This window comes from Anolis sagrei, chromosome X (assembly GCF_037176765.1).
Source record: "Anolis sagrei isolate rAnoSag1 chromosome X, rAnoSag1.mat, whole genome shotgun sequence".
In the NCBI taxonomy this organism is placed as follows: domain Eukaryota; kingdom Metazoa; phylum Chordata; class Lepidosauria; order Squamata; family Dactyloidae; genus Anolis; species Anolis sagrei.
Genome location: NC_090034.1, coordinates 36,061,188 through 36,088,343, shown reverse-complemented (window position 1 = coordinate 36,088,343; position 27,156 = coordinate 36,061,188). Strand labels below are relative to the sequence as shown.

Here is a 27,156-nt window from a genome sequence, read left to right as displayed (position 1 = left end):
GTTGGAAACTAAACTCTAAAATCAGGACAGAAAATACAGAACAACATTCAGAAAACGGGAATTCTAGACAAGAAAAATCAGGGCTAGCTAACACCTCCCAACAAATGATTCCCCCAGTCAGGAAGCAGCCAGGCTTTGAAGCTGCAAGGCCATTTAATGCTAATCAAGGTCATCAATTGCCTCAAACAGACAATAGTTCTTTCTCCCACCCTGGACATTCCACAGATATATAAACTCCACTTGCCTAGTTTCCAACAGTTTCCAACAGGACTCATAGCCTCTAAGGATGCCTGACATACATGTGGGTGAAACATAATAGAATCATCAGGAGAGAATGCTTCTGAAACATGGGCATACAGCCCGGAAAACTCACAGCAACCCCCTTTTCAGAAGTTGTCATTAAACTCTGTTCATCACATTGTGGTAAACTTTATTTTATTGGAGATGTTGCATCATCATGAAGATGCTTGGACTGAAGGCTAAAGCTACCCAGTGCGCAAGTAATGCTGAGGTTGGTTTTTCTAATAGGTGGAGAATCTGCAACAAGAAAGCATGGCCTTCAAGAAACAGACACAAAAGATAAAGGAACAATTACTTCAACAAAAGGTGTGTGTGTGTGTGTGTCCTCTTCCAAATGTGTATATTTTAAAGTAAACTGCTAATCAGAATTGTGTTTTTCTCCTAATTGGTCCATGTTACATTTTGTAACATTTTACATTTTTTGTAATTTTTATTTCAAAATATATAAAACATAATACAATTGTATTGTTACATCATCTGTTCTCAAATCTATATCCCCCATTTTCTAATTGTTCATCCACGATCTTTCTTGGACATTTGGTGGTTTAAATTTGCATTTTTTAATACCTGAAGCTAATAAATTGTATTATCAGTAAGATCTTCTTTCAGTTCTCCTTTTGCTAATCTTAATTTATAGCTTAATATTTCTGATAGTGCTATAACCCACATCCTATTTAACCAATTCTTTATTGATACATTCTCTAGCTTTTTCCAGATTTTGACTATTTTGGATCTTGTGGCATATAACATGAACAATACAAGACAACAATTATCACATCTTACTTTTGAGTACAGAGATCTATAATAAAGCTCCCCTGAAACATGTTATTTCCCTCGCTATTTGTTTTATTTGTGATATAACTTCATCCCAGAATCTCTGTGAAAAGCGAACTGCGAAGTAGTGAGGAAACACTGTATATTTCTACTTACTGATTGTCGTGATTCTTCATCATCATCATCATAAGGAAAGAGAGAGAGATTTGATTCTGTTTAGGAGAGGCATTCTCAGTTCAAGCCTGTTTATCGCTTCCTTTGGTATATCAATAGAATATATACATGTTCAAACTGTAGTTCTTGTATGCTATAATAACTGTAAAAAACCCTCAGTTAGCATCAGTGTTTTTTTCTTGATATCTAGGTAATGGTGGAAGCTTACCGTAGAGATGCAAGTTCCAAGGACCAACTGATCAGTGAACTGAAGGCTACCAAAAAGAGGTTGGACTCCGAAATGAAGGAGTTAAGACGAGAACTTCTCCACCTTCAGGATGAGAAGAAATTGGTGGACATTGAAAATGCAAAGCTGGCAAAGGAAGTGTCTCGTGTCCAGCAGCAATTGGAAGAGCTGGAAAGTCAGCTGCAAGTGGCCCAGAGAGAGCGGGATGGCATGGAGGCAGAGTTGCAGGTACATAGGACACCGAGCCTGCCCTTTTTGACCTTTCATAATGCGGGTGGCCCATCATATCCACACATTCTGCATCCACAGCTTCAACTAACCATAGCTCAACTTTTTTAAAAAAACGTAAAAGCAAACCTTGATTTTGCTACACTCTGAGTGCTACGCTGATGCGTAGTTACACCTCATTGTAGCCTCCAGCACTCCTTTGAATTGTTTGGCATTTCCTATAAGAGATGCCATTTCACTACTATATTATGGAACTTGAGCATCCACAGATTTTGGTATCCATACATACCAAGAACTTGTAGTAGTAGTAGTAGTTATTGTTATAGTAATTGTAATGTTTGAGTACCGAGGGATCATTGTAATGCTCCAATGTCTGTTGGAAAGTTGCTTTCCACTTTGGTTGGGAACAAATGTCATGAGCTGCAAGGAGAGGTGGATAATAAATGTATTATTATTATTATTATTATTATTATTATTATCTTCCTTTCCTCCACATCCTTGCAGTTCTCATTATTATCCTCATCTCCTCTTTCAGATTGGTCAAATGGAACAGATTGGATGTTTTTGCTTGTATTTCCAACAACAACCTTTAACAAATAATAATAATAATAAACTTTATTGATACCCCTCCACTATCTCCCTGCAGGAACTCAGGGCAGCTCACAAAAGCACTCTCTCTGTCTGTTTGTATCCCGCCTTTCTCTATCCCAAAGGGGACTCAAGGCGGCTTTACATATGGCAGCTATTCAATGCCTTTGAACAACAAACAATAAAATACATTAAATTAATTTTTTTTAAAAAATTAAAATTAAATGCACATAAAAGCATATATAACATTGCAATCAATATTAAAATCACGCCAACCACTATCACAATCCGTAGCTGTTCCAAAGGTCATTGTACATAATTCTGTAGCTATTACTGCACTATAGTTAGTCTCCAAAAATTTGACCCCAGAGCCAGGTTTTCAACTTCCTTCTGAAGACCAGGAGGGAGGGAGCTGCTCTAATATCACTGGGGAGAAAGTTCCACAGCCGAGGGGCCACCACTGAGAAGGCCCTGTCTCGTTCCCACCAACTGCACCTGCGAAAGAGGTGGGACGGATAACAGGGCCTCCCTAGACAATATTAATCTCTGATATGTTGCACTCCAAAGTGCTGCATATAAAATATACAATACATAAGCATAATAACAATAACAGCATAAATTATAGCGACACCCACAATGAAACCCAAATAACTTCACATAGTAAAAAATTGTTAAAATTTATAAAATGCAGCAATACCTGTGGATAGAAGCGGCTGCCATCAATTAACAAACTAAAGTGCTAAAGTCCTCATATGCACCCATTTCAGTCTACTCCAACTAGAAGGCCTATTTAAAAAGCCATGTTTTTAGGCTAGATCAAAAGGTTTAGGGAGTGGGGGCTAACCTAATCTCTCTAGGGAGGGCATCCCAGAACTGGGGTGCCACCACCGAGAAGATTCTATCTTTTGTCCCCACCAATCGTACTTGAGACAGTGATGGGACTGAGAGAAGGGCCTTCCTAGCAAATCTCAAAGCCTGTGGCGGTTCATAGGAGATGTGGTCTCAAAGACAGAATCATAGAGTTGGAAGAGACCTCATGGGCCATCCAGTCCAACCCCCTGCCAAGAAGCAGGAAAATTACTGCGGGCCTGTGTCCTCAGGGGAAGTGTAACCCCGTTGAGCACAGGTCGCCACCCTACACCCTGAGCTTGTTGGCCCTCATCCAGTCCATCACAACTGCCAGGCACCGGTCCAGGATCAAGGGAGCTTCCTTGGAATGAGCCTTATGCAGTTTGATTTAAAACCATGATTTATTTATTTTTTTAAAAAAGCCATAATTAGCATTAAAGTTTGTTGGGGTAGACTTTGGAATATTCTGGGATGTCTCGTGAAGAATATGGTCGCTATCAAGTCCCGAGCCCATTAGGTAGGCTATAAACACATTTGAATTTATTCACTTTTGCATAGCCCTGTCATCAAATATATAAATTATGAGTCTTTTATTGAATATGTAGCTTATAGCCATCTTTTCCACTTTATTCTTTCTGTGCTTCCTCCATGCTTTTCAGTCCGTGCAGTTTGACAGAGAGCAGATGTCTGTTCTTGCTGAGACGAATGAAACATTAAAACGGCAAATTGATGAAATGCAACAAGAAACAAAATCGTGAGTATGAGTTTTCTGCTTTCCAGAATTCTGCTGTCTCTTTTTGTCCTTTTTTTCTCACTTTCCCAGCCTAGATTCCATAAAAGCAAATAATTCAAAGTTTCAAGTAAAACATTTAAAAAATCCTAAGATACCATTCATGCATGTATAAAGGTACTGGGATTCATCTCCCTCCAGTTTTCTCCCAAGATGGACCTCAAGGCAGTTGATAATAAAGTTGAATTTAATAACCCATACAATTAAAATAAAGAAGAACCGATTATACTCAAATTAAGTCAAGTGTAGGTTTTGGGCCCAAAATTACAAAATTTGCTATGGCTTGTGGATAAGCCAAGAGTAAATTTGAGGGGCATATAACAGAGATTCTCTTTTGAAAAAAGACATAGAGGAAACATACTTAGGAAATGCAAAGGAGAAAGAGAGGATCTGTTTATTTGAGGGGTTAAATGGCGGGGGATGGGGGGGCTGTAAATTGCCCTGCTCATTGAGTCAGTGTCTTCATTACCTGTTTACAGCATTGACTGAGGTTTTTAGACTATCTTTTAAGATCAACATTTCTTGACGTATCAAGTATATATAATAGGTCACATATTAAAATCATCATGGGCGATCCGTCGTGGCCGAGTATGATTGCCTTCCAAGGGTGGAGACCATAGATGACTGGAGACCTATTCACATCTTTCTGGTTCTAGAAAATTATACAAATGTATAAGGTCTTGGTTCTTCTCTGTCAAAGAATGCTGATGCCTCACCAAACTACCAATCACAGGAGTGCGTAGCATTCAGCCCTGGCAATTACATTTGAGGTGGCATCCCTCAATTAAGAGCTCCAGGCACTCCTGAAGCAGCTTCCCCTTTTGCTTTGGATCAGCATGAAGGTTACCATATTACCTGCATCTAATGCGCACTCTCATGTGAGCAAGATAATTTAGCCCAAAAAAAGGTGAGCATTAGATATTTTTTTATCCTGTCCAAAGTGGCACACTACATAAACCAGGAATGAAGAGCACAGTTTAGTGCTGGTTTGCACTGATCTTGCAAATCAGAGGTGTACCAATTTGGTGAGATGTGGGAGGGAGGGATGAAAGCACATTGGTACAAGAGTCTTTCAGACTTGTTGATGTAAAGTAGTACTGAGACATGGCTCGCATTATCTCTGAATCAGAGCTTGGAAATAATTTATTGCAGCAGTTTAGTGCCCCGATGTTTAAAGGATTTCCTTTTCTCCTAATTGTTCATAGGCTTTTTTGCTAATGTTATATAAATAAACTCATTGTTATTCCCATAGATTGCTTCTTTTCAGTCATCTCAGACGCAGATGAGCAGTTAATATAACCTTAATTAGTTTAGAATATACATCTGCTTACCTTGATTCACATTTGTCCGCTAGATTTTTTTAAAAAGCAGCAAGAGTTTCATTCTTACAATATGTCTTTGTCTAACTGCCTGATTTGATTAAATTGTGTCCCTGTGTAATATCATATCCATGTTGATTATCCCATTTTCTAAATGCCAATTAGTACTAAAATGGCATTTCATGGGATAGTTGCCAACTGTCTGCTTGTAATGCTCTTGATAGTGAGGCATATGTCGTGGATATCATATTGATATTGCGGGACAAATTAAATTTGAATTTGATTTTTAATGCTCCTGCTAGCTCAGTTCTAGCCAGGAGTGAAAGTATATTCGACTCTGGGGAATTGCTTATGTTGAAGCAGGATAGGTTTGTGTTTATTAAAGTGACGGACTAGAACACTCATAGATCTGATATAGTGAATGCCAATCCACTAAAAATGTCTCCTACGCAAATGCCACTTAACCTATGTTCTTATGTGTAAGTCTAGAAATTGTTGTCAAAAAATCAGCTCAAAAAACCTGGGTTGACTTATGCATGGGTCAGTTTAAACATAGAATTAATTTATGTTTCATGTATCCCCTTATCGTACATACAGCCTCAGTGTTGATTTTATATCCATTAAAAACATTATGTACATAAAGCAAAGTTTGTGTACACGGAACCATCAGAAAGCAAAGGTTTCACAACCTCAGCCACCCGTGTAGACAATTTTGGAACAGTTTGGATTTTGGAATGCTGAATAAAGGATGCCCATTCTGAAATTCTTTGTTTCAGTGATCTATTGATCATGTCAGGAATGATTCCAGTATAGTCGGACTCATACATGAAATTCTGCAGTTTCTTCAGCTTGAATAGCACTTTTCTTAGCTCTCTGAGAAACTCTGAAGCTACAGATAGACCCATCCAAATTTCTTTAATTTGGGCTTCCAAGACGGAAAACACTCTGAGATGGCGATGTATATTATTAGTTAATACAGAACATTCAGTCTACCCCACCAAACTTATTAGACTTCATAGTTTGTAAAAAGTCTTCTTTAAAAGTCCATCAGCACTGTGGGAGAGTTGTCACTGTTTGTAGCAGTTGCATTCCATTTCCAGATAATAAATCTAAGTTACTCACATTTTCCGACATAGAAATCACTGCCAATGGGCGTAATTTCACAACAGCCAAGGATGAGTCTCACAAGGTTGCTTTCTAAATAAAAGCTATCCTTGCCCAAGTTGCAGTGGGCTCTGGACCTTACTCAGCACAAGCCTGGGATCATACTGCTGAAACGAGTTTTGTGTAAGTCTCTTCTGAGAAGGAATGTACAGAGCTTAGAAGATTACAGTTCAGAGCTCAGAACCTTTATGTTTTACCTTTCAGAATGCTGCCAGTGTAGCCATCAACCAAATTAGAAGAATCAGGACAAAACAAAGGCTTTTCAAAGCAATTTTGACTTTTTGTCATCATGCATACAACACAAATAAGGGATACACCTGGACATTGCACTGCATTCACTAAATATTGTAACACAGGGCACTGTGGTAACCCTGTTTTTGTGTTTACAACATCAACATTGGAGCAGGTATTTCCATGGCAGTCTAAAATGAGCCCCAGATGGGTGTCTATCCTCTGGATATGGGTGACTCCCCAGCCTTTGTATGTTTTTTCCCATTTCAAAAGTTTGGAATCCCACTTTTAAGATATATAATATGCTGACATTTTGGTTCTGTTCAGCATTAGAGGGAATTCAATGAAAATTTGTGTGATGTTAGGCTGGAAACGGTCCAGAAACTACAAGGGTAGAATCTGCATGTTCAGGCAGCACTTGAACTTTGCAGAAGGGCAAAGGGGCTTTTTTTTAAAAAAAACATCCTCCAAATTGCCTAACGTGGACTAAGTATACTCATATGCCTGGTTGTCACTCTGCAGAAGAGTTACTGGAAGCAGCAAATGAAAAAAATGAAGATCATGGTGGTCTGCAATCCCAGAAAAAGAGAATTATAAGATGTGGTTGTACTTTAACGTTTCCTTTTGAGTCCTACTTGTTTATCTTAAGGCACAAAATTGCATTTTGCATTTTTGGTTTAATTTTTAGGGCCATTACAGAACAGAAGCAGAAAATGAAGCGACTGGGATCAGACCTGACCACAGCCCAGAAGGAGATGAAATCCAAGCACAAAGCCTATGAAAATGCTGTTGGGATCCTTAGTCGCCGACTGCAGGAAGCCCTCACTGCAAAGGAGTCCTCTGAAGCAGAGCTGAGCAAGTTAAAGGCGCAAATCTCTGATTGTGGAACTAGCCAGGCTGGTTTAGTAAGCAGAATCCTTAACCTTGGGGAGGGAGGGGATTGATTCCCTTAAACCAGTGGTTCCCAACCTTTATTTGACCAGGGACCACTTTGACCAGGGACCACTCTCCAACATTAGTACCAAAAGGGTTACGAATCAGTTTTTAGTCAACTTTAGATCCAGTTTGATTATTTGGGGTGCTGATTCAGAGAATTGCATTGGATAGACCACATCAGTTCTAATTTCTGATGCAGACATATGCCATCCAGTAGTCACCATCTGTTCACCCACAGAACACCATATTTAATAAGCCTCAGTACAATAAGAGGGTTTTGCGAGACCATTTGCTCTTGTTGCAATGGTGTAGTAACGGTGAGGCCGTGGACCATATTTTAGTTTTTGAGGTCCATGGGCCATAGGTTGGGAACCACTACCTTAAACTATGGCTCGTTTGCCCTTTCTGAGATGCTAACTAAACTAATATCATTTGCCTACAGGAAAAGATTCAAGCTCTAGAGACAGAGCTGCAGGCGCTCAGTCACAGTAAGATGGTATTAGAAAAAGAGCTGCAAGAAGTCATTTCGCTCACCAGCCAGGAGCTTGAGGAGTATAGAGAAAAGGTCCTGGAACTTGAAGATGAGGTACATAATGTGTAGTCTTGTAACATTCATTTGCTTGGCCCAGTATTGCTCTAGCATAGAGTTCAGGAATCTTTGGCCTTCCAGATATTTATATTCTCCTCCCTATTTATTTTATTATTTATTTATTTACTGTATTTGTATACCGCCTTTCTCAGCCAATTGCCGACTCAATACCTCCTCACTATACCTCCTCACTGACCAGTGCTGATGGAAACTGGCATTCAGTAACATGAGAGGTTGGCCCCATTTTTACCCAGTCCTGATGAAACTGGGCCCAGCTGAATTATATCTATTCTTTGGCATTCAATAGCTTTAAGCAATGCTGAATTGCAATAGCCCTCAGGTTATATAAATGTTGGTATTCTGTGGTTCAGCTTCAAGAAGCAAGGGGCTTCCGGAGGAAGATTAAGCGTTTGGAAGAAATGAATAAGAAGCTCACCTTGGAACTAGAACATGAACGGGGAAAACTCACTGGCTTGGGCCAGTCCAATGCTGCTCTCCGAGAACATAATCGGATCCTTGAAGCAGCACTGGCCAAGAGGGAGGCTGATCTGGTGCAACTGAATCTGCAGGTACTCTGAAACATTTTGTTTTTGTTTTGTTTGACAGGCTGGTTCCGATGCCTTTGATTCAACAGAAATCACAATTGTTGAAATAAAAACACACAGTCAGCTACCAAAAGCAGACTAGAATAGAACTCTTTGCAATCTTAAGTAGAATTAAGGAAGTCTGATCACATTTAAACTGTCATGGCTGAATGCTATGGGATCCTAGAGTTGTAGTTTTACAGAGTCTTCAGCCTTCTCTTTCAAAGAATACAGGAAACTGTATTGTCCACTTATATTTATCAGTGCAAGAATTTTACCAGAAATGTCTGATCTGGGCAGAGTGGTTTTGGAAGAGAAGGATGGAAGGAGAGAATATGCATGACTGTACAAGCCTCATCAAATACACTTAGTTAAGGCCATGTGCTTTCAGCCCAAGCTTATCAACTTGTCTGCTTTGTGGACAGGAAAGTGAGGGGAAATAATGCCCAACTGAGATTGAAATTTCCCCACAGGTAAATTTATTATTTACTAGCATAGGTACCCTGCAATGCCTAAGTAAGGTAATTTCTAATGTTTTATTAGTAAAAGTCATTGTTTGGTTTTGGATTTTATAAATGCTCCTATTCAAATCAAATCAAACATTTATTTCGGTCATTGACCAGCACAGGAAACAGTGTCACATTTCCATACAAACCTGGCATGTTTGCCACATTAAAAATATAAATATAAATATAACTACTAAAAACACAATATGGGTGAGGGAGAAGAAGGGGAAACAGGGTAAAAACATACAATGCCCAGATCCATCACCAAATTGTAGCTTCAGGGAAGAAGATTACTGGACACACAGTTGACTTTTGGAACTAGTCATTCCCTGGCGGATTTTGTATGCTGCTGCACAGAACTTTGCGACATTGTAGGTTGTAGCTGAATTAGTATCTGCAAGTAGCATGGAGGTATAAAACTGTCCTGAATGGCCTGGGTGCTTGTCTATCAGAGGTAAGATAAGCCTGGCACGGGTATCCCTGTAGAACGGGCACTGAAGGAGCACATGTTCTATTGTTTCTACATGACCCGAGTCACAGGGGCAGAGTCTCTCTGGGAAAGGGATCTTCCGGTAGCAGCCTTCGAGTACAGCTGATGGGAGAGCGTGGCATCGGGCCAGGGTGAAAGCCCTTCGATGAATAGGAACCTCTAAGTATGTTAAATATGCCATAGGGGAGGCAAGGTATCTGCTGTCTTCCTATTAGAAAATGCATAAGGATGTGGGTAAACTACATTTCCCATCATTCTCTGTCATTGCCCCCAAACCTCATCAGTATTTGGAGCTGGTCATGATGGGTCTGTGTGCCAAGTTTGCTCCAAATTCATCATCAGTGGGGTTTACAGTGCACTCTGAATGTGAGTGGAACTACAGCTCCCAACATTGTGGGTCATTTCCCACAAACCTCTACGTACTAAAGTTGGTCATGTTACGTCTGTGTGCAAAGTTTGATCAAGATCCATCCGTCGCAGGGCTTTCTGGATGTGGGAGCCATCTTGGAAAATACATACAAACATTGATAGATAGATAGATAGATAGATAGATAGACAGACAAACAGATAGATAGTTGAGAAACATATCAACATATTTTCTCTTTTATTATATAGAATTTATTTTTAATAAAATCTTTATTTAGTTTTAAAACAGACGGAGAGTAAATGATTTTGGTAAGATGTCAGATAGAGTATGGATCAATAGACAGATAAATAGATAAAGATAGAGATGTAGATAGAGATGTAAAGTAGAGGAATGTGACGGAAATAGGGGTTGTGATAGGAATAGGCAATTGATGGGGGGACGGGATGACTGTAAGAGATAGCCTGTAGTTTAGAAGATAGTGAGTAAAAAGATATATAAGTAGGATAGAGTTAAAATATGAATAAAACAAGGCGGGGGGAGGGAAGAGTGTAGAGTTCTTGACTTCCCAGTATCTTCTATGAGGTTCTTTCCTTTTCCTTTTTTTACCCTTGTATTTCTTTCTTTTTTTTCTTCTCCCTCTCTTCGTGTTATCCGTCACTATCTTTTCTTTAAATAAATATTTTCATTTTTTTCTTTTACCAAATATGTTGTCACTTGTTTCCAATCTGTCTCTTCTCTTGGCATGACCTTCCAAGGAGGAAGGTTTCCGGTGTCCTAGAGATGTCAGTTTCAAGTATCTTTTGTAGATTTTTTGAATCATCTTCCAATAATTTGTTGCTTTTTTACATGTCCACCATAGATGGTAATATGTTCTTTCAATCTCTCCATACTTCCATCATTTTGAGTTGACGTTTTTGAAGTATTTACCTAATTTGTGTGGGGTCATGTACCATCTATGGGCCGTCTTAAACCAATTTTCTTTTAGTCCCATTGCACAGGTGTATTTTAGTTTCTTATTCCATACCTCCTCCCATTCTTTTTTTTTATAGTTCTCCCTATTTTTCTTTCCATTTTTTCATGTATCCTTTATTGTCCTCTTTCCTTTGCCCATTCTTGAAGTTTTTTTTATAAATTTTAGATGTCAATTTTTTTCTCCGTTTGCACTATTTTATCCCAAAAGTTTTCCTGTTCCTCGAATCCTATTTTTTTTGTCTTTCTTGAAATGCTCTTTTGTCTGCCATGATATCATTTTGTTAATTTTGTTTGATTCTTGCTGTGTTTTCATCTTAATTTCTCATTCCTCTATTTTCAATATGTCTTTATAATTTGGCCATTTGTTCCAGCCTAGAATCCTCCTTTGAGAGGCCTCAAGTGGGGATATCCACGTAGGTGTTTTTTCATAGAGGTTTTTCTTATATTTTCCCCACACTTTCAGAAGAGACGATCGTATTAAATGGTTACCGATTTTTTTTTCCCTTTTGGCCTTCCCGTACCATAGATACAAGTGCCATCCATTTCTTAATTCTACCCCTTCTAAATTTAATATTTTTTCCTTCTCTAATTTTGCCCATTCTTTCACCTAGACTAATGCACAGGATTCGAAGTATATTTTGAGATCTGGTGTTGCAAGCCCTCATCTTTTTTCACCTTTGTCATGTTTTCATGGCTCATTCTTGGTTTCTTTTTCTGCCAGATAAATTTCATTATATCTCTATTCCAATCATTTAGCATTTTTTGATTTCTAATTATTGGGATATTTTGGAATAAAAAGATCATCTTTGGTAGGATGGTAATCTTTACACTAACTATTCTCCCTAATAAAGATAATTTCAAATTTTTCCAATTCTCTAAATCCCTTTTTATTTTTTTCCATTTTTCAATGTAATTGTTTTGTAGTATTTGTAGGTTTTTTGCCGTAAGTACGATCCCCAAGTACTTTATTTTGGATACTATTTGTATATTCCACCTGTCTCTTAAATTGTCTTGTTTTTTTGTTATGTTTTTTGTAATTGCTTTTCCTTTTGTCTATATTAATTTTGAAGCCCGAGACTTCCCCGTAATTTTTTATTGTTCTTAGCCATTTCTCCAGATATATATAGAATTTATTTATTTACAGTATTTATATTTCACCCTTCTCACCCCAAAGGGGACTCAGGGCAGATGACAGAATGCATATACAGCAAAAATTCAATGCTGATTGTACAATGACAAGATAGACAACAGATAGAGGTATATATAATCTCTTTCCATCTTTTGGCATCTTTGGAGGCTATTCTTGGTTCCGGCCACAGGGGGGTGCTGTTGCTCCATCACCTTGCTAAAGAGTTTTCTTTGTTCGTAAACGTCCTCCTTTTTCTGATCACAATGCCATGCCTAAATATCTCCCATGCACACTTGTATCCAGACAACTATATATCTGCATATGTGCCTACAGAAGCCCAAACGTACTCGATGGTGTGTCTGATAAAATAAATGATAATCTCCAAAAGTTCATCCCAAAACAAATCTCTAATGTTCATGCTTTGGGTTGTGTGATGCTCCAGGTCCAGGCTGTTCTGAAGCGTAAAGAAGAGGAAGATCAGCAGATGAGGCAGCTCATTCAGGCCTTGCAGACAGCCTTGGAAAGAGAGAAGACAAAAGTCAAAGACCTCAAAGAACAGGTACAAACCTAGTTGTGGCCTTTTGTTGTGGTGGAGTTTTCCACACATGCTCCCATTGCTGGATTTTTTTAAAAAAAAATGTGTATGCAGTATATATGGAACAAGCTGGCCCTGTGAAAGGCTAATGTATGACAGGGAGTGAGATCTCTGCTGAGTCCACTGCTGCAATCTCAGCAGATACCCTTCTGCTCTATTTCTGCTGCTAGCTCCATCCCTAGTTGGTGTGCAAGATGTTAGGGCCTGCGGCTTCCATCACTCCCACCTTGGATAATCAGTAATATACTGATTAGAGTCATAGCTCACAAATGTGGAAGACACCTAGGATACATCTGCGATAAATTGTAGTATCAAAGCAGTTTGACACCATTTTAACTGCCATGGATCAGTGCAATGGAATGATGAAAGTTCTAAAATTGACAATGTCTTTAGCCTTCTCTTCCAAAGGAGGCTAGTACCTCGCCAAACTACAACTCCCAGGATTCCATAACATTGAGCTGTGGCAGTTAAAGTGGTGTCAAAATGTAGTTGCACCCTTAGTTGTCTACCCTTGCACATGCTATAAATATGTGGTGTTCAACAGATGTAGTGCTATAAGCTGAAATAATCAAGACAATACAGAGAATAACATGGCAGCAATTAGGAACAATCTGATGCAAATGTACATTTGTGCCACATGCAGTATATTTTCCTTATATGTATGTAGTGCCTCTCCTGATTATTATTATTATTATTATTATTATTATTATTATTATTATTTCTTCCAATTCTAAGATGCATTTTTCCCTTGTAAAAATCCCCAAAAAAATCCCAAAAAATGAGGTGCGTCTAGATATATGTTTTTGTTGGTGGTACTGAAATAAGTTGTGTCTTACATTCGATGACATCTTACAATTGAAGAAATAAGGTATTGGATTGATTTAATACCCCGCCTTTCCCTCCATGGGGACTCAAGGCAGTAACAACCACACAATCTATTGACAATTTAAATCAAAGCAACTTCATTTAAAAAAAAATGAATAGTGTGTGGAATTTAAAGTTAATTATTTAAAATATAATAAATACAAAGAGAGGTGGCACACATGATGCAGGATAGAAAGGGTCAAGGAATAGAGAGAGGGGTATACGAGATTATTGCAATAACGATGGAAGTGCTGTTGCAGATTGTGACAGCCAAAGCTGAAGCAGCACATAATCGGCGCCACTACAAAGCTGCTGCGCTTGAACTCAGTGAGGTGAAGCGAGAACTCCAGGCCAAAGATGCGCTCATCCAAGCTCTCCAGGCTGAAGTCAACAAACTGCAGTAAGTATGACAATAATGCCAAAATGCGATATTTCTTAGGAAGAAGTACCAATTTTTAGTTGTCACATGAAACACAATCCTAATTCAAGCCATAGCCATGTGAGTATTCTAGAACAAAGTCACAGTCTGGCTTCCGTCCTGATCGTGGTTTCTTACCTGATTCCACCCCAAGACCACAAGCTGACCAATTGTCTCAGCTGCAGTTTAGAGGCTTTCTGTGATCAGAGTCTCCATAAATATACATGGCTCCGTTTCCAGAACCTTGTCTTATGTGTGGAGGTTGGGGGCAGCATAAAGTTGAGCAGGCATGCAACACTGAGGGCAACGTGAAGATGCATGGTTCTGTTCCTGCCCCACATGGGTAACTAAACAATAATAATATAGTAATAATACGATAACAATAATATGGCTATGAGTGAATAAAATTATAATTATTTGAAACACAACAGGATGAGTCCACAGCAAACAAGATAACTCTGCTGGCTGTTGTGATGTATTGTCGAATGATGCGTTCAGATCCCAGTAAGGTGGCCTTCTGCAGCTGGCAGATGGTCATTTTGTCAGCGCCGATTGTGTTTAAGTGCAGGTCAAGGTCTTTAGTCACTGCACCCAGTGTGCCGATCACCACAAGCCAGTCAAGGTGATCCCAGTGGTGATAACAGTCAAAATCCTTAAAACTGATTAAAATGTATTTAAAGATAATAATAATAATAATAATAATAATAATAATAATAGTAATTTATAAATAATTATATAATTTCTATGAAATAATTTATAAATAATTTATGAATAATAATAATAATAACAACACTAGATCATATCCTCAGCTGCTGCAAGAAGATCGCACAGACACAGTGTTAAAAATGAAGTATGGATCGTTGATGTTGCAATTTGATCTTTAAATCCTCGTATTGTGCCAGCTTTTCTAGTTGTTTCTCTTCAATCCTGCTGTCGCCTGAGATTGCAACATCAACGATCCATACTTCATTTGAATGATGCGTTCAGATCCCAGTAAGGTGGCCTTCTGCAACTTTTTTCAGGCTTGTGATCCCACCAGTTCTTTGTCACAGGCAGATGGTATTTGTGGCACAAGTTCCAATTAATCATCTGAGCAACAGTGTTATGCTCCTGCTTGTAGTCTGTCTGTGCGATCTTCTTGCAGCAGCTGAGGATATGATCTAGTGTTGTTGTTATTATTATTATTCATAAATTATTTATAAATTATTTCATAGAAATTATATTATTATTTATAAATTACTATTATTATTATTATTATTATTATTATTAGCTTTAAATACATTTTAATCAGTTTTAAGGATTTTGACTGTTATTTTTTAATTAATATCTTTGATGTTTAATTTTAGTTTAATGTTGGTATATTTTGGGATTTTAAATTGGGTTTTTTTAATTGTGTCAGAAGCAAATTGAGCATACAGTTATAATGTATTTAAAAACACAAACAAGGTTAAAAACTTGGTCTTCTACTAAATGTCCTTTAACCAGAAGCTGACCACCTGGAGTGCCCCTAGTATCGCTGTAAGAAGGTCCTTCATTGTGCATGTGGCAGGGCTCAGGTAGCATTGTAGTGTTATTTGCTCTTCTCTACATTTGCATGTCGTGGACTCCACTTTGTAGCCCTGTTTCTTAAGGTTAGCTCTGCATCTCACGGTGCCAGAGCACAGCCTGTTCAATGCCTTTCCAGGTCGTCCGGTCTTCTGTGTTCTCAGGAGGGAGTTTATTATTTATTTGTTTACTTCATTTCTACCTAGCCTTTCTTGAACCGAGAGGGGACTCAAAGCTTACACATCCGTCTAAAATTCAATGCCGCACAGGTAACAATAAAACACATCTCATAAAACTATAAACAGTCTAAGTATATAAACAATTAAAACTCATACCAATCTATCAAACAGATTAAAAACCAGATGTAAAACGCCGAGTCATGGTCTCATATCCAAATGGTTTTCCAAAATCCAGAGTCCATTATTCAAGCTGTTAAAGTCTCATTCCTTAGTTTCCTATTCACCAAACGCCTGCATAAAATGCCAGGTCTTAAGTTTCTTTCTAAAAAACCAGGAGAGACAGGGCGTGCCTGATGTCACTGGGGAGGGAGTTCCACAGCCGAGGTGCCACCACTGAGAAGGTCCTGTTTCTTATCCCAACCAATCGCGTTTGCGAAGGGGTTGGGACAGAGAGCAGGGCCTCCCCAGCCGATCTTAAAGCTCTTGTAAGCTCATAGAGTGAGATATCAGCCACTGATTGAGGTTCTGGATTTTAGCCTGCCACTTTTGGACTCTCGCTTGCTGATGTGTTCCTGTGAGTATCTCTGTAGATCTTAGGAAACTGTTTCTTGATTTAAGTCATTGGCTGATTTCTGAACAGAGGATAGGCCAGCGATGTCAATGCCTTGGTCCTTTTGTTACAGGCTGCTACTTCCCGAAGGATGTCAGGTGGTACAATACCAACTAAACAGTATAATTTCTCCAGCGGTGTAGAGTGTAGACATCTGTGATGATGTGGCATGTCTCATTAAGAGCTGCATCCACTGTTCTAATGTGGTAAGATGTATTCCACACTGGGCATGCGTATTCAGCAGCAGAGTAACAAAGCGCAAGAGCAGATGTCTTCACTGTATCTGGTTGTGATCCCCAGGTTGTGCCAGTCAGCTTTCGTATGGTATTATTTCTAGCACCCACGTTTTGCTTGATATTCTAACAGTGCTTCTTATGAGTCAGAGCATGGTCCAGAGTAACTCCCAGGTATTTTGGCAACTTGCAGCATTAAATTGTATTGAAATGTTTTTAGTGTAAGCCACTTTGAGTCTCCTTTGTGGAGAGAAAAAGCAGGGTATAAATAAACATCATCATCATCATCATCATCATCGTATTAGCATTTTATTCACTCATAGCCTGATTTTTCCCCTCAGAACTGGGACTCAGAGGTTCATTAAAGAAATAGTTTTCAAAAGGCAAAATCACTGGAACAGCACACTATTAAAACCTTTTAGCATAATTCTTGGTTGACAGCGTGATGGATTGACTAAGTGCATTCTCTCCACTTTGTGCTTTTGGGGCCTGCCACTTCAGAAAGAACTATATAGCATTCGGAGAAGTGCAATTATTATCCAAGTGGTTTAAGCCTTTCTTTTTGGTCTAGGGTCACAGAAGGGAAGCATTCGGAAGAAGTGTCCCAGTTCCAGCAAGAACTAGCAGAAGCCCGATCCCAGCTTCAGCTTCTGGAGCATCAGTTGAATGAGCAACTGAACAAGCAACCAGCAGAGAATCAAGAGGTGATAAAGCCATTTTGTTCATTCTCTGTTGCCTTATTGAATATGAGTTTGAATGCTTCTCTTCTTTTTTTTTAGTCCAGATACAGAAATCGCATAATAATTAATTGTACCTTTTGCATATAGTAGACCAGTGGTACTCAACCTGTGGGTCAGGTATTTTGGCCTACAGTTCCCAGAAATCCCAGCCAGTTTACCAGTTGTTAGGATTTCTGGGCGTTAAAGGCCAAAACTTCTGGGGACTCACAAGTTGAGGACCACTGTAGTAAACCCATGTTCAGTTCCTTCTGTCTCCATTTTATTAAAAAAAAGGATTAGATTGCCATGACTTTTTGTCTCCCTGGAGAGTTGCTGCTAATTGGAGTAGATGACACTGTCCCCAGGTATTAGCGAACAACAACTCCCATCATTTATCCTCCATGTGGATTGGGGATAATGGGAATTGCAACCCAACAGCCCTTGTGGCTCTGAGATTGGTGAAAGGTTAGAGGACATTTTTAAAGCCAGACATCCTATCAACAAGCCTTGTCTCTAAATCCCAGCCCCACTCTCCTGACTAAATAGGACAAACTGCAGCCCTTCAGGTGTTTCTGCATCCCAACTCCCATCAGTTCAAGTCATGATGATGTCTAATGGTGAGGAGTATAGGAGTTGTAGTCCAGTATCTTGGAGGGCCACATAAAATAACATGGAGCCCATGGGCCTTGAGTTTGACATGTGTGATCGAGACTGTCACCCTCCCTACTTTCTTTTCACAGACATGTAAATATGTTTCTGTTTAGACAGGTGTTTGATGCAGGACTCTATAACACCTGCCCCACCAAAATAATGTGCTGGGTCTTGCTAAGTGTTGTGCCAGTGTGTGTGTGTGTTTCATGATAAAGGTTTTAATCTCGTTTTAATGTTTTGGTGGTGTAGTCTTGTTTTATCTGTTGTGCTTGTGGATTTTTAGTGACATATTTTTAATTGATTGTAACCTGCTATGAATCTCGAACTGGGGGTGGGAGAAGGCAGGATAAAATAAATATTATCATCATCATCTAGAGAGATTTTAATGGAGAGTTATATTGAGAAAATTGTTCTACTAACTTATCTTTCTATTCTCCACTGTGCTACACCTACATTGAACTTGTTTCCCTGGTGTGATCTGATTTTGAAATAATCATCCTCCCTGCATATAGGTGGAAGACCTCAAGTGGGAAGTAGAACAGAAGGAGAGAGAGATCCAGGCCCTGAAGCAGCAGCTGGACTTGACTGAGCAGCGCAACCAGAAAGAGTTGGAGGGAGTGCAAGTAGTTCTGCAGGTACTTCATTTACTTCTTGGAAGAGTTCATCTGTTAGGGAAAGAGAGAGGGGGGTCATTTTAAACTCCTGCATTCGATTGGTGTGAAACTTTGGTTGGAATCCTGTGCCTGCTTACCTGGGAGTAAACCCCATTAATTGGTGTAGGATTGCACTCGAAAGAATGGGCCCCCTTTTTGTGACTGTTTGTTCAATGCTGAAATAGCTGCTTTGGCTTTTTCCATCTTTCTAGAATATCAAGACAGAGCTGGAGATAGCCCAGGACAATTTGTCCTTAACTCAGAAAGATAAGTTCATGCTTCAGGCAAAAGTGACTGAACTGAAGAACAGTATGAAGACCCTGTTACAGCAGAACCAGCAGCTGAAGTTGGACTTGAAGCACGGAAAGATGAAAAAGGTACTTGAGTGGAAGGGAAGAAAACCATGCGGTATAAGATCAGGACTGTTTGTGTTATTATAAACAGAGAACCGCTTTACAAATTAGATGATGAAGTTAGCAGTTAGCATCCCAAGATGTAAGTCTTCCTTTAAAAAACCAACACCCAGCCGTCATGGCTGAGCAGATAGCAGGACTTAAGAACAGTGACTTTCACCCTGGAATGTACAATCATGAGCATAAGTTGCTTATTATTTGTGGATTTTTTTTCGTTTAAAAAGAAAAAAGAGCTGAAGGGAGAGACAAATTCAAATCCCGTAACCCCAGTGAAGATTCCTGACTGTCCAGTCCCTGCAGCTTTGCTGGAAGAGCTGTTGAAACCACCTTCCGCTGTTAGTAAAGAGCCTTTGAAGAACCTCAACAGCTGCCTCCAGCAACTCAAGTGAGTAAAACCCTTTTCTGTTGAAACTACGTTTTCTGGCTACTTAACTTGTTTGCGAGCTGTGGTACTAACATATGGGTGTCCATTGTGCTATCTAAAATATTGTTCAATATGGATGAGAAAATATTGTCAGCTTGTGCACTTCTTTAAGTTCCCTTCCCTTTGTATACAGAATACTAAAATGAATGATTGTCCTAATAGGGCACTGATTATACAGCCCAACAAAAAGTTTCTTGGATTTTAGGCCAGTTCCTGGGGTTATTTGGAGCGCTGATTAGGAAAATTGCATTGAATAGACCACATCAGCTCTAATTTCTTAGATATGGTTATCATGGTTTTCTATGGGTGAGCAGGATAGTAACACATCTGGGCATCCCCTGAGCAATGTCTTCGTAGACGGCTGATTCTCTCACACCAGAATCGACTTATTCTCAATTTGCTTCTGACACGATAAATTAATAAGCAGGTGGCAACTGGTAGATGGCATATGTTCTGCATCTCAAAAACTAGAGCTGATGGGTGGTAACAAGCACCGTATTTCAAATAAGGCAGTCAAATATACCCAGAAACATGGCTCACATTTGAGGTACCAAAATGTGTGTTGTTGTTATCAATCCAAAACAGACATAAGAGTGTCAGTTTTATTTTTTAATATTTATGTCCCATTTTTTTCCAACAAAGAACTCAAGGTAACAAATGTATTCCTTCTTGTCCTCTAATTTTATCTGCATTGCAAATATGTGAGCTACATTGAGGCAACAACAACTAACCCAAGCTTACTCAATTGAATTGATTGTACTGCTTTTACTGTTAGCCACTTTGGGTCTCTTTAAGAGAGATAAAGCAGAATAGAAATAGCAACACATTCAATGTATACACTATGTTTTCTCCAGTGCCAGGTTTAGAGGTGACACAAATGATTAGAGTAACCATGTACAGCTAAAAAGACAATGTTTTAGTATTAATCAATCACAATAAAAGGGTAACAATACTATAATTATAATGTACTTTCAAAGCACATGCTAAAAGCTGCCTCCTCAGCAGCCTAAACATCCCTTGAATTCATGTCTTCATGGACTTAGATGGAGGGCGGCGAAGGGATCTCACTTCCCACTTCCTTTGTAGTAGATATATAGTACCTTTCCAGGCTCTGGCTGTTGGCATTTGGGTAATGATGACATCTAAACGGATTTGCACATTCAAAGGGGATGTATCATGAATACAGTGGGCCTTTGGTATCCATAGGAGATTGATTGCAGGACCCCCTCTTGCTACCAATATCCATGGATGCTCAAGTCTCATTATATACAATAAGGTTCAACAGCAGCAAAAACAACAACAATAATATATTGCTCAAGACAGGTTGAAAATTTGCACTCGTGTATAAGTCTAGAGTTGCAGTCATGTATAATGGTGCTCCATGCATTTATGCTGGCCACATGATCTTGGAGGTGTCTATGGACAACACCAGCTCTTGGCTTAGAAATGGAGATGAGCACTGCTCCCCAGAGTCAGACACGACTAGACTTAATGTCAGGGGAAACCTCAATTTTTACTTTTAATAAGTATCTAGAAAATATAGTCAAAAAACCAGTCCCTCATCTTATTTATGGGTCCATGTGAATACCTTACCTTAACTCTTAACCCATAATGATCCTCCTCTGAGTGCCAAAAGGTCAGAGCTTAATACATCCTGGAATAGCCTAAAACAAGTGCCACCCCCCTCTACCTTCTCTGACAAAGCACTGCTTTTGGCCTCGTTGAAATCTTGGGCAGGAAAATGGTGGCAGTCAGGGGCGATGGCCTCTTAGGAAGTAGTGACACTTTCTCCTTTCTGCAGAATGACCCTCAACTTATCCATAGGTCATTTGAAAATCCATAATTTTGGCCTCATAACCTACCCTGAGGTGGACTTACACTGAGTATATCCAGTAGTAAAACATTGTCCCTTGCATAAAATGGGAGTTGGTTATTTTCAAGCCATGGTTGAATCTGTGGGCAGAGAGTCCATGGATACAGAGGGTCAATGTTCCAATTTGAAAGAAGCAGTTGGAGAGTTCTGTTTCTGTCACACCATCCGGACATTTTTTTACCATAGGAAATAGGTGCCTGGCCTTAGTATGAGCCTATTGTTTGTTTCCCAAAGGCAGGAGATGGACAGCCTTCAGCGTCAGATGGAAGAGCACACAATAACAGTCCACGAATCAATGTCTTCTTGGACTCAGATAGAAGGGCAATTAGTGGACCTTTCTCCCACCTTTCCTGCCACTGCCTTGGACCCCCAGACTCTTCCTGCAGCAGAGCGAAAGGAACGCAATCAAAGTGCTGGCGAAAAAGAAGGGTTGGGGCAGTAATGTCACTGCCTCCATTTCTTCTCTTCATAACTGGTCAATATCAATGGTATTTATTTATATATATATATTGGATTTAAAAACCTTTCAGAGCTCTTGTCTATTTTTAACTTTGAGAACACACAATGATCAGAGGCAAAATATATGAAGGTAATGCTTTATTTGAAATTTCTTTAACTCTTATCAGTCTTTCTTGAGGGGAATGTGGGAGCGGAGCAGGAAAAAGATGCAACATTTGGTGCATCAGGATGTCCTTTTATTAGGAAATCTTTTTCCCTATTCACTGACGTCTAGAAAGAGAGAATTTAGTTGCATGCCTACCATGACCTCATTACATAGTTTCTGGCTTTTTACGTATGTATTTGGCAAAATGGGGTCTGATTCAGGCCTGAGTATATGAGAGAATTCCACATCTACTAGATTGGCAATGGCTAATGCTTCATCTCAGGATTTTTTTGGTTTGTAGACACACCAGAGCAGATGACCAGTGCAAGCCAGTAACCTCTCAGTGGTCTTGAACCTTGAAACAGAGGAAATGGATTCAGGATACCCAACCAAAGGCCAGCAGAGAGCTTTGATTCCCTTGGAAGATGCCTTTTGCACATTGCTGTTGTTGTTGTTATGTCGTCTTTGAGGACATTTTGAGCACAGGCTGTGTCTAAATAGTCCAGCTTGGTTCTGCCTTGAAGTACCTGTTTGTGTGTGTACATTTTTTAAAGAGGCTTATTTAACACAAAACACAAAGGTTTTGTTTTTAATGTTGGATGTTTGAAAAATACTGTATATATATATATATATATATTATATACATGGGGTCTAGGAAAGCTAGCCCTAAAATCAGAGCTTTTAAGAAATGTAATTTACTTATTTTATCTCTCAAATGAATGTTATATACTGCCTATAAATCCCCATTTGTTAGCTTTAATTCCCCTTAAATTTTCCCTTCTAATGCAGGGATGGGGAATGTGTGACTCTTCAGATGTTGGGCTACATCTTCCATCAGCCCTAGCTAAGGCTGATGAGAGTTGCAGCTCAGTATCTGAAATACTTCATGTTCCCCAATCCTGCTGTTTGTTATGCCCATCTTGCCCAGTGTTCATGTAGTCTTCTTTAAGAAATACGCCCTGCTGTTCTGCAGTTAGCAGGCTGAAACAACAACCACCCCAAGTCCTTTCAGGGAGAGGGGACAGACTGACTGACTGACTATAAATAAAGATTATTATTATTATTAGGTTTTCCTTTTTAAAAATCTGTCTCTCTTAGTTGGCAGTGCAAACCATCCTCCTTTTTTCCATAGGTTCCAGGTGTTGGTTTTGTTTATTTTCACAGCTTCAGAGTGCAATCTAGGATGCGTTAGGGCAGTGGTTCTCAAACTGTGGGTCCCCAGGTGTTTTGGCTTACAACTCCCACAAATCTCAGCCAGTTTACTAGCTGTTAGGGTTTCTGGGAGTTGTCAGCCAAAACATCTGTGGACCCACAGGTTGAGAACCACTGTGTTAGGGGAAAATGAGCGGGCGGATGTGCATGTAGGATGCCATGTATCTTGGATGGAAGTTGTGGAAGTCTGAGATGTAAGTGATTTCAGAGCTTAGGGCTAGATGTTAGGAGGCACACAGATTGGTTGTGCAAAGGTTGTGTCTATTCCTCCTTCTTCTGATGGTTGTGTCTATTCCCCTTCTTTACAACATCATATTATGGTATATATTTGACTACCACAAAAAATGTCAGTCATCAGTGCAATTTTCCTGCCTACCCCTTTGCTGTAATGTTTAGGATAGAATATGCAGCATATTTTTCTAGCCTGATTCAGTGGATTATTCGTATCCAACTCAAAGGTCCTCAATGCCCAATCTGAAGACTGGTGCACCAGTTACATACAATGGTGGTTGTCTTAAAAAAAGAGAGAGTAACAGAGAGGGATAGTAGCATGTGGGTCCCATGTTTCAATCTGGGGTTGAAGATGGGACCCAGGTCCGAAGATGATGATGACTACAACATTAGACTTTATAGAGAGGGAAGAAAGTGAGAAAATGCATATTTGTTATTTTCATAATGTCCAGTTCTGGCCTGGTAGTTGGACTGAGCGATAGAAAATAAGAAAACTTGTAAAGTGGGTTGAGAATCCCAGCCTGTGAGAATGATGCTATCTGTATATTAGGGTTTTTTTAACGAGTAAGCTTATCATAGAAAGGATGCTGTCTTTTGTGTGTGTAAGGAGTGTTTTAGTACAGAAGGTTTTTTCCTCCCAGTTAACATGACAAAGTGGTACTCTGTGGAATTCAAAACCACCTTTGCTCCGGGGCAATGTTACATAATGTATTCCCCATGCTGCTTTCAAAATGCTGACTTCTTCTGAAGGCTTGATTTGCTATATTCTGTTCTTCACTGTGAGTTTTTCATGTTTTTAATACTTCTAGTTTTGAAACTCTGGCAAGATGTTTTCATTTTTGCATATAATATGAAGGCAAGGTACTTTAAAAAAATGTAAAGGGTTTTAACATTGTAGGGGAAGGACTGTCAGCAAATATCACATTGCTTATTTCATATGACTGATCAACTGTTATCAAAATGACACACTGAAAGCTTTATTGACTAATCTAGCTATGCTGGTGGCTTTTATTACTATGTCTGTTTTACGGATTAATTTGTAAGAAGTAATGGTTTTTGCTGCTGTTTATATTCTAGCCTCTATAGTTCCTAATTTAAAATTGGAAGAAATACTGTAGTATTTACACACCAAAGTTAATGTTGTGTATTAATTAATATATATCTTCAGGTCCAAAATATGCACAGATGGAATGTTCATGTTACCATTCTACTTAGAACACTATTATTTATGAGAAAAGACCCGGGATTTGTGAATTTTGAGTATGACAACTTCTGTGTACCATTCACAGTCCTGTTAAGCGTCAAAAAAGCAGATTATTCACAGCTTAAATGAAAGGTTGTATATTCATACAGCCATGTAAGGCTTGGAGTGATTGAGCGTCAAGTGCATATTATCTAAAGAATATTGGGTTTCTTCTTTTAATCAGCCAATGGAAGACATTTCTCTTCCTGAGACATTTAAACTCTTATATCCATCGGTAGTTGTCATTTTGACCAGAAAAGAAGTGGGACTTCTCAGCAAAGTGAATCCCAAAGCTTGCTCCCTGGGAGGCGTTCTTTTTAAAAGGTGCTGTCTTGTATTTCAGGGAACAGTTCTGTCAAGCTCAATCAAGCCAAGTAGATTTAAGTAATTTGGACAGGAGTGCCATGTTGACATGGCCATGCTTTTTGTAATTGTTTCAAGGAAATTGGAAATTGAGAGGTGCTTTCTATATCCCTTTCTTCATCCCTGGAGGTCTAATATATCTGTTTTGCTATGTTCTAAAAAGTCTGAGGGGGAGAAACCCAACACTTCTGTCTTTGTACTGAGAAGACATACTGTATTTCATCGCATAATAGTCACACTTTTGTCCCTTTTTTAATTGAAAAAGGGGGAGGTGCAACTATTACACCATGAAGAAAAATCTGCCTTTGATTCTCTGGTTTTTGTTTTTAAAAAAAATTAACTGCCTTATTTCCAAGACAGAAGGAGGAGGGAAGATTCTCCCTCCTTCCCTCCCTTCCTTCCTTCCTGCCCCAAGGCAAGGCAGTTTACAAAAGGCAAGGCAGCTTACAAAATCTGAAATGGAGTTCTTTAGAGGAAGGGGGGAAGATCCAAATTCCAGACTCCTCCATTTCAGGTTTTTATATCTGTGTTAAGGCCTTGGAGGAAGGAGGGAAGCTGGAATCAGCCCCAAATAGCTTTGCAACTGTTATGCAAGGAACACAAAAATACTGATTTTGCCACCCTAAAAATGAGGGCGCAACTATTACATGGTGGTGCCTATTATGCAATGAAATACAGTACTACAATAGACTTCAATGTTCATTTTTAAGTTTAGCAGAGGGTTTTTGAAGGCTTTCTTCCAATCTTTCAGTGTTATTTTTTTTAAGTACATCATCAAAAATCACAGAGCCCACATTTCTCAAGTTAAGTGTCTGCAGGACATTGCGCGTTAGTTCCACTGTCTTATCAAATCATTTGGAGAGCCTTCACTATGTTATCTTCATTCTTCCTTTTGCTTCTGCACAGGCAGCTTCATCTTGCAAAGTTAATTTTATTTCTGTCAGGAAAGCATCTTGTGTTTTCAGAACATTCGAAAGATTTCTGGAAGGAAACATACTTGTTTGGAAGCATTGTATGCTGCTGCTCTTTCCATGTATAAAACAAAATATCATGGAAAGTTTTCCTAAGTAGCTCTGTTAATCAACAATGGAGTGTTCACAATAGATACATTCTAATGATTATAAACCAAAATGTGTCAGTGTGACAAATGCACAATGAAAACAAAATAATCGCCTTAATTTAGATGTTAAGCACCAGCCATGCCATTCTATTTGTAATTAAAATCCATTTTTATGATTGCATTTCCCCCTGTTGAAAATCAGAGTTAATATTAACATAAAATTTGCTGGAATTGGAAAATTTAACTCTTGTGTTGAATCAACTGTGGTTACCTCTTTACCATGAAATGTTTGAGTTGATCTGTACAGAGGTTTTTTTATTAAAATAAATAGCTTCTAAATGTTCTTATGCAATCTTTTGCACATTTGCTTTTCCAACCAACTGCCATTAGATTCTATTAACAAGGAAGAACATCACCTCCGTAACAGTTTTGGATTGTGAGTTTCAAACAAAAGACGAGTGAGTTATGTTGTGCGTGACTAAGGATTTAATGATTGTGACCTTTTAAAAAAGCATGTTCAATTAAAAAAGAATTAAGCTTGTGCATAAAAATTCTTGAAAGGTTTTGTGCAATAAACTATTTTTCATAGAAGTGTTTCCATTTTGTGTGTGCATGAAACAAAGTTATTGTCCATTAGACCATCAGAAAGCAAAGCTGTCACTCTCTCACCCACTCAGGTGGAGAATTTTAGATTTGGATTTGGTCAAAAGGTAGCAAAAGTATTTATTACCTGGGGCAATTTTAATTCATTTTTATTGTTGCTGTTCTACCTGATAACTGAAGGGAACCTACAATCCTTGGTCTTAGATGCAAGCACATTTCCAAGGCCATGGGGTCATCAACAGTGTTATTATTTCATTTAGATTGAAAAACTGCAATTCATTTCCAGTGTCACTTCGGGTGTATCTACACTGTAGAATGAATACAGTTTGGCACCACTTGCCATGGCTCAGTGCTAATGAATCACTGGAGCTTGGTTTGATGTGGTCTTTGGCCTTCTCGGCCAAAGGGGGCTGGTGCCTCGCCAAACTACGCCTCCCAGGATTCCAT

The 27,156-nt window shown here is 39.0% G+C and overlaps 1 protein-coding gene across 9 annotated transcripts in view; it reads left to right on the top strand.

Annotated features, from left to right (window-relative positions):
• GOLGA3 (golgin A3) overlaps positions 1–26,697 on the top strand; it is a 49,702-nt gene extending 23,005 nt beyond the window's left edge. For 7 of the 9 annotated variants that reach the window (XM_067473200.1, XM_067473199.1, XM_067473198.1 and 4 more), the window contains 13 exons: positions 529–606; positions 1,439–1,702; positions 3,799–3,893; positions 7,332–7,548; positions 8,022–8,165; positions 8,540–8,737; positions 12,659–12,775; positions 13,936–14,075; positions 17,232–17,364; positions 18,543–18,665; positions 18,896–19,060; positions 19,321–19,481; positions 21,628–26,697. In XM_067473200.1, the coding sequence (XP_067329301.1) occupies positions 529–606; positions 1,439–1,702; positions 3,799–3,893; positions 7,332–7,548; positions 8,022–8,165; positions 8,540–8,737; positions 12,659–12,775; positions 13,936–14,075; positions 17,232–17,364; positions 18,543–18,665; positions 18,896–19,060; positions 19,321–19,481; positions 21,628–21,835 (2,043 nt within the window). In that variant the 3' untranslated portion in view covers positions 21,836–26,697. The remainder of the gene's footprint in view (positions 1–528; positions 607–1,438; positions 1,703–3,798; positions 3,894–7,331; positions 7,549–8,021; positions 8,166–8,539; positions 8,738–12,658; positions 12,776–13,935; positions 14,076–17,231; positions 17,365–18,542; positions 18,666–18,895; positions 19,061–19,320; positions 19,482–21,627) is intronic. The other 2 variants (XM_067473197.1, XM_067473196.1) reach the window with 2 other exon arrangements.
• Positions 26,698–27,156: the final 459 nt, after the last annotated feature.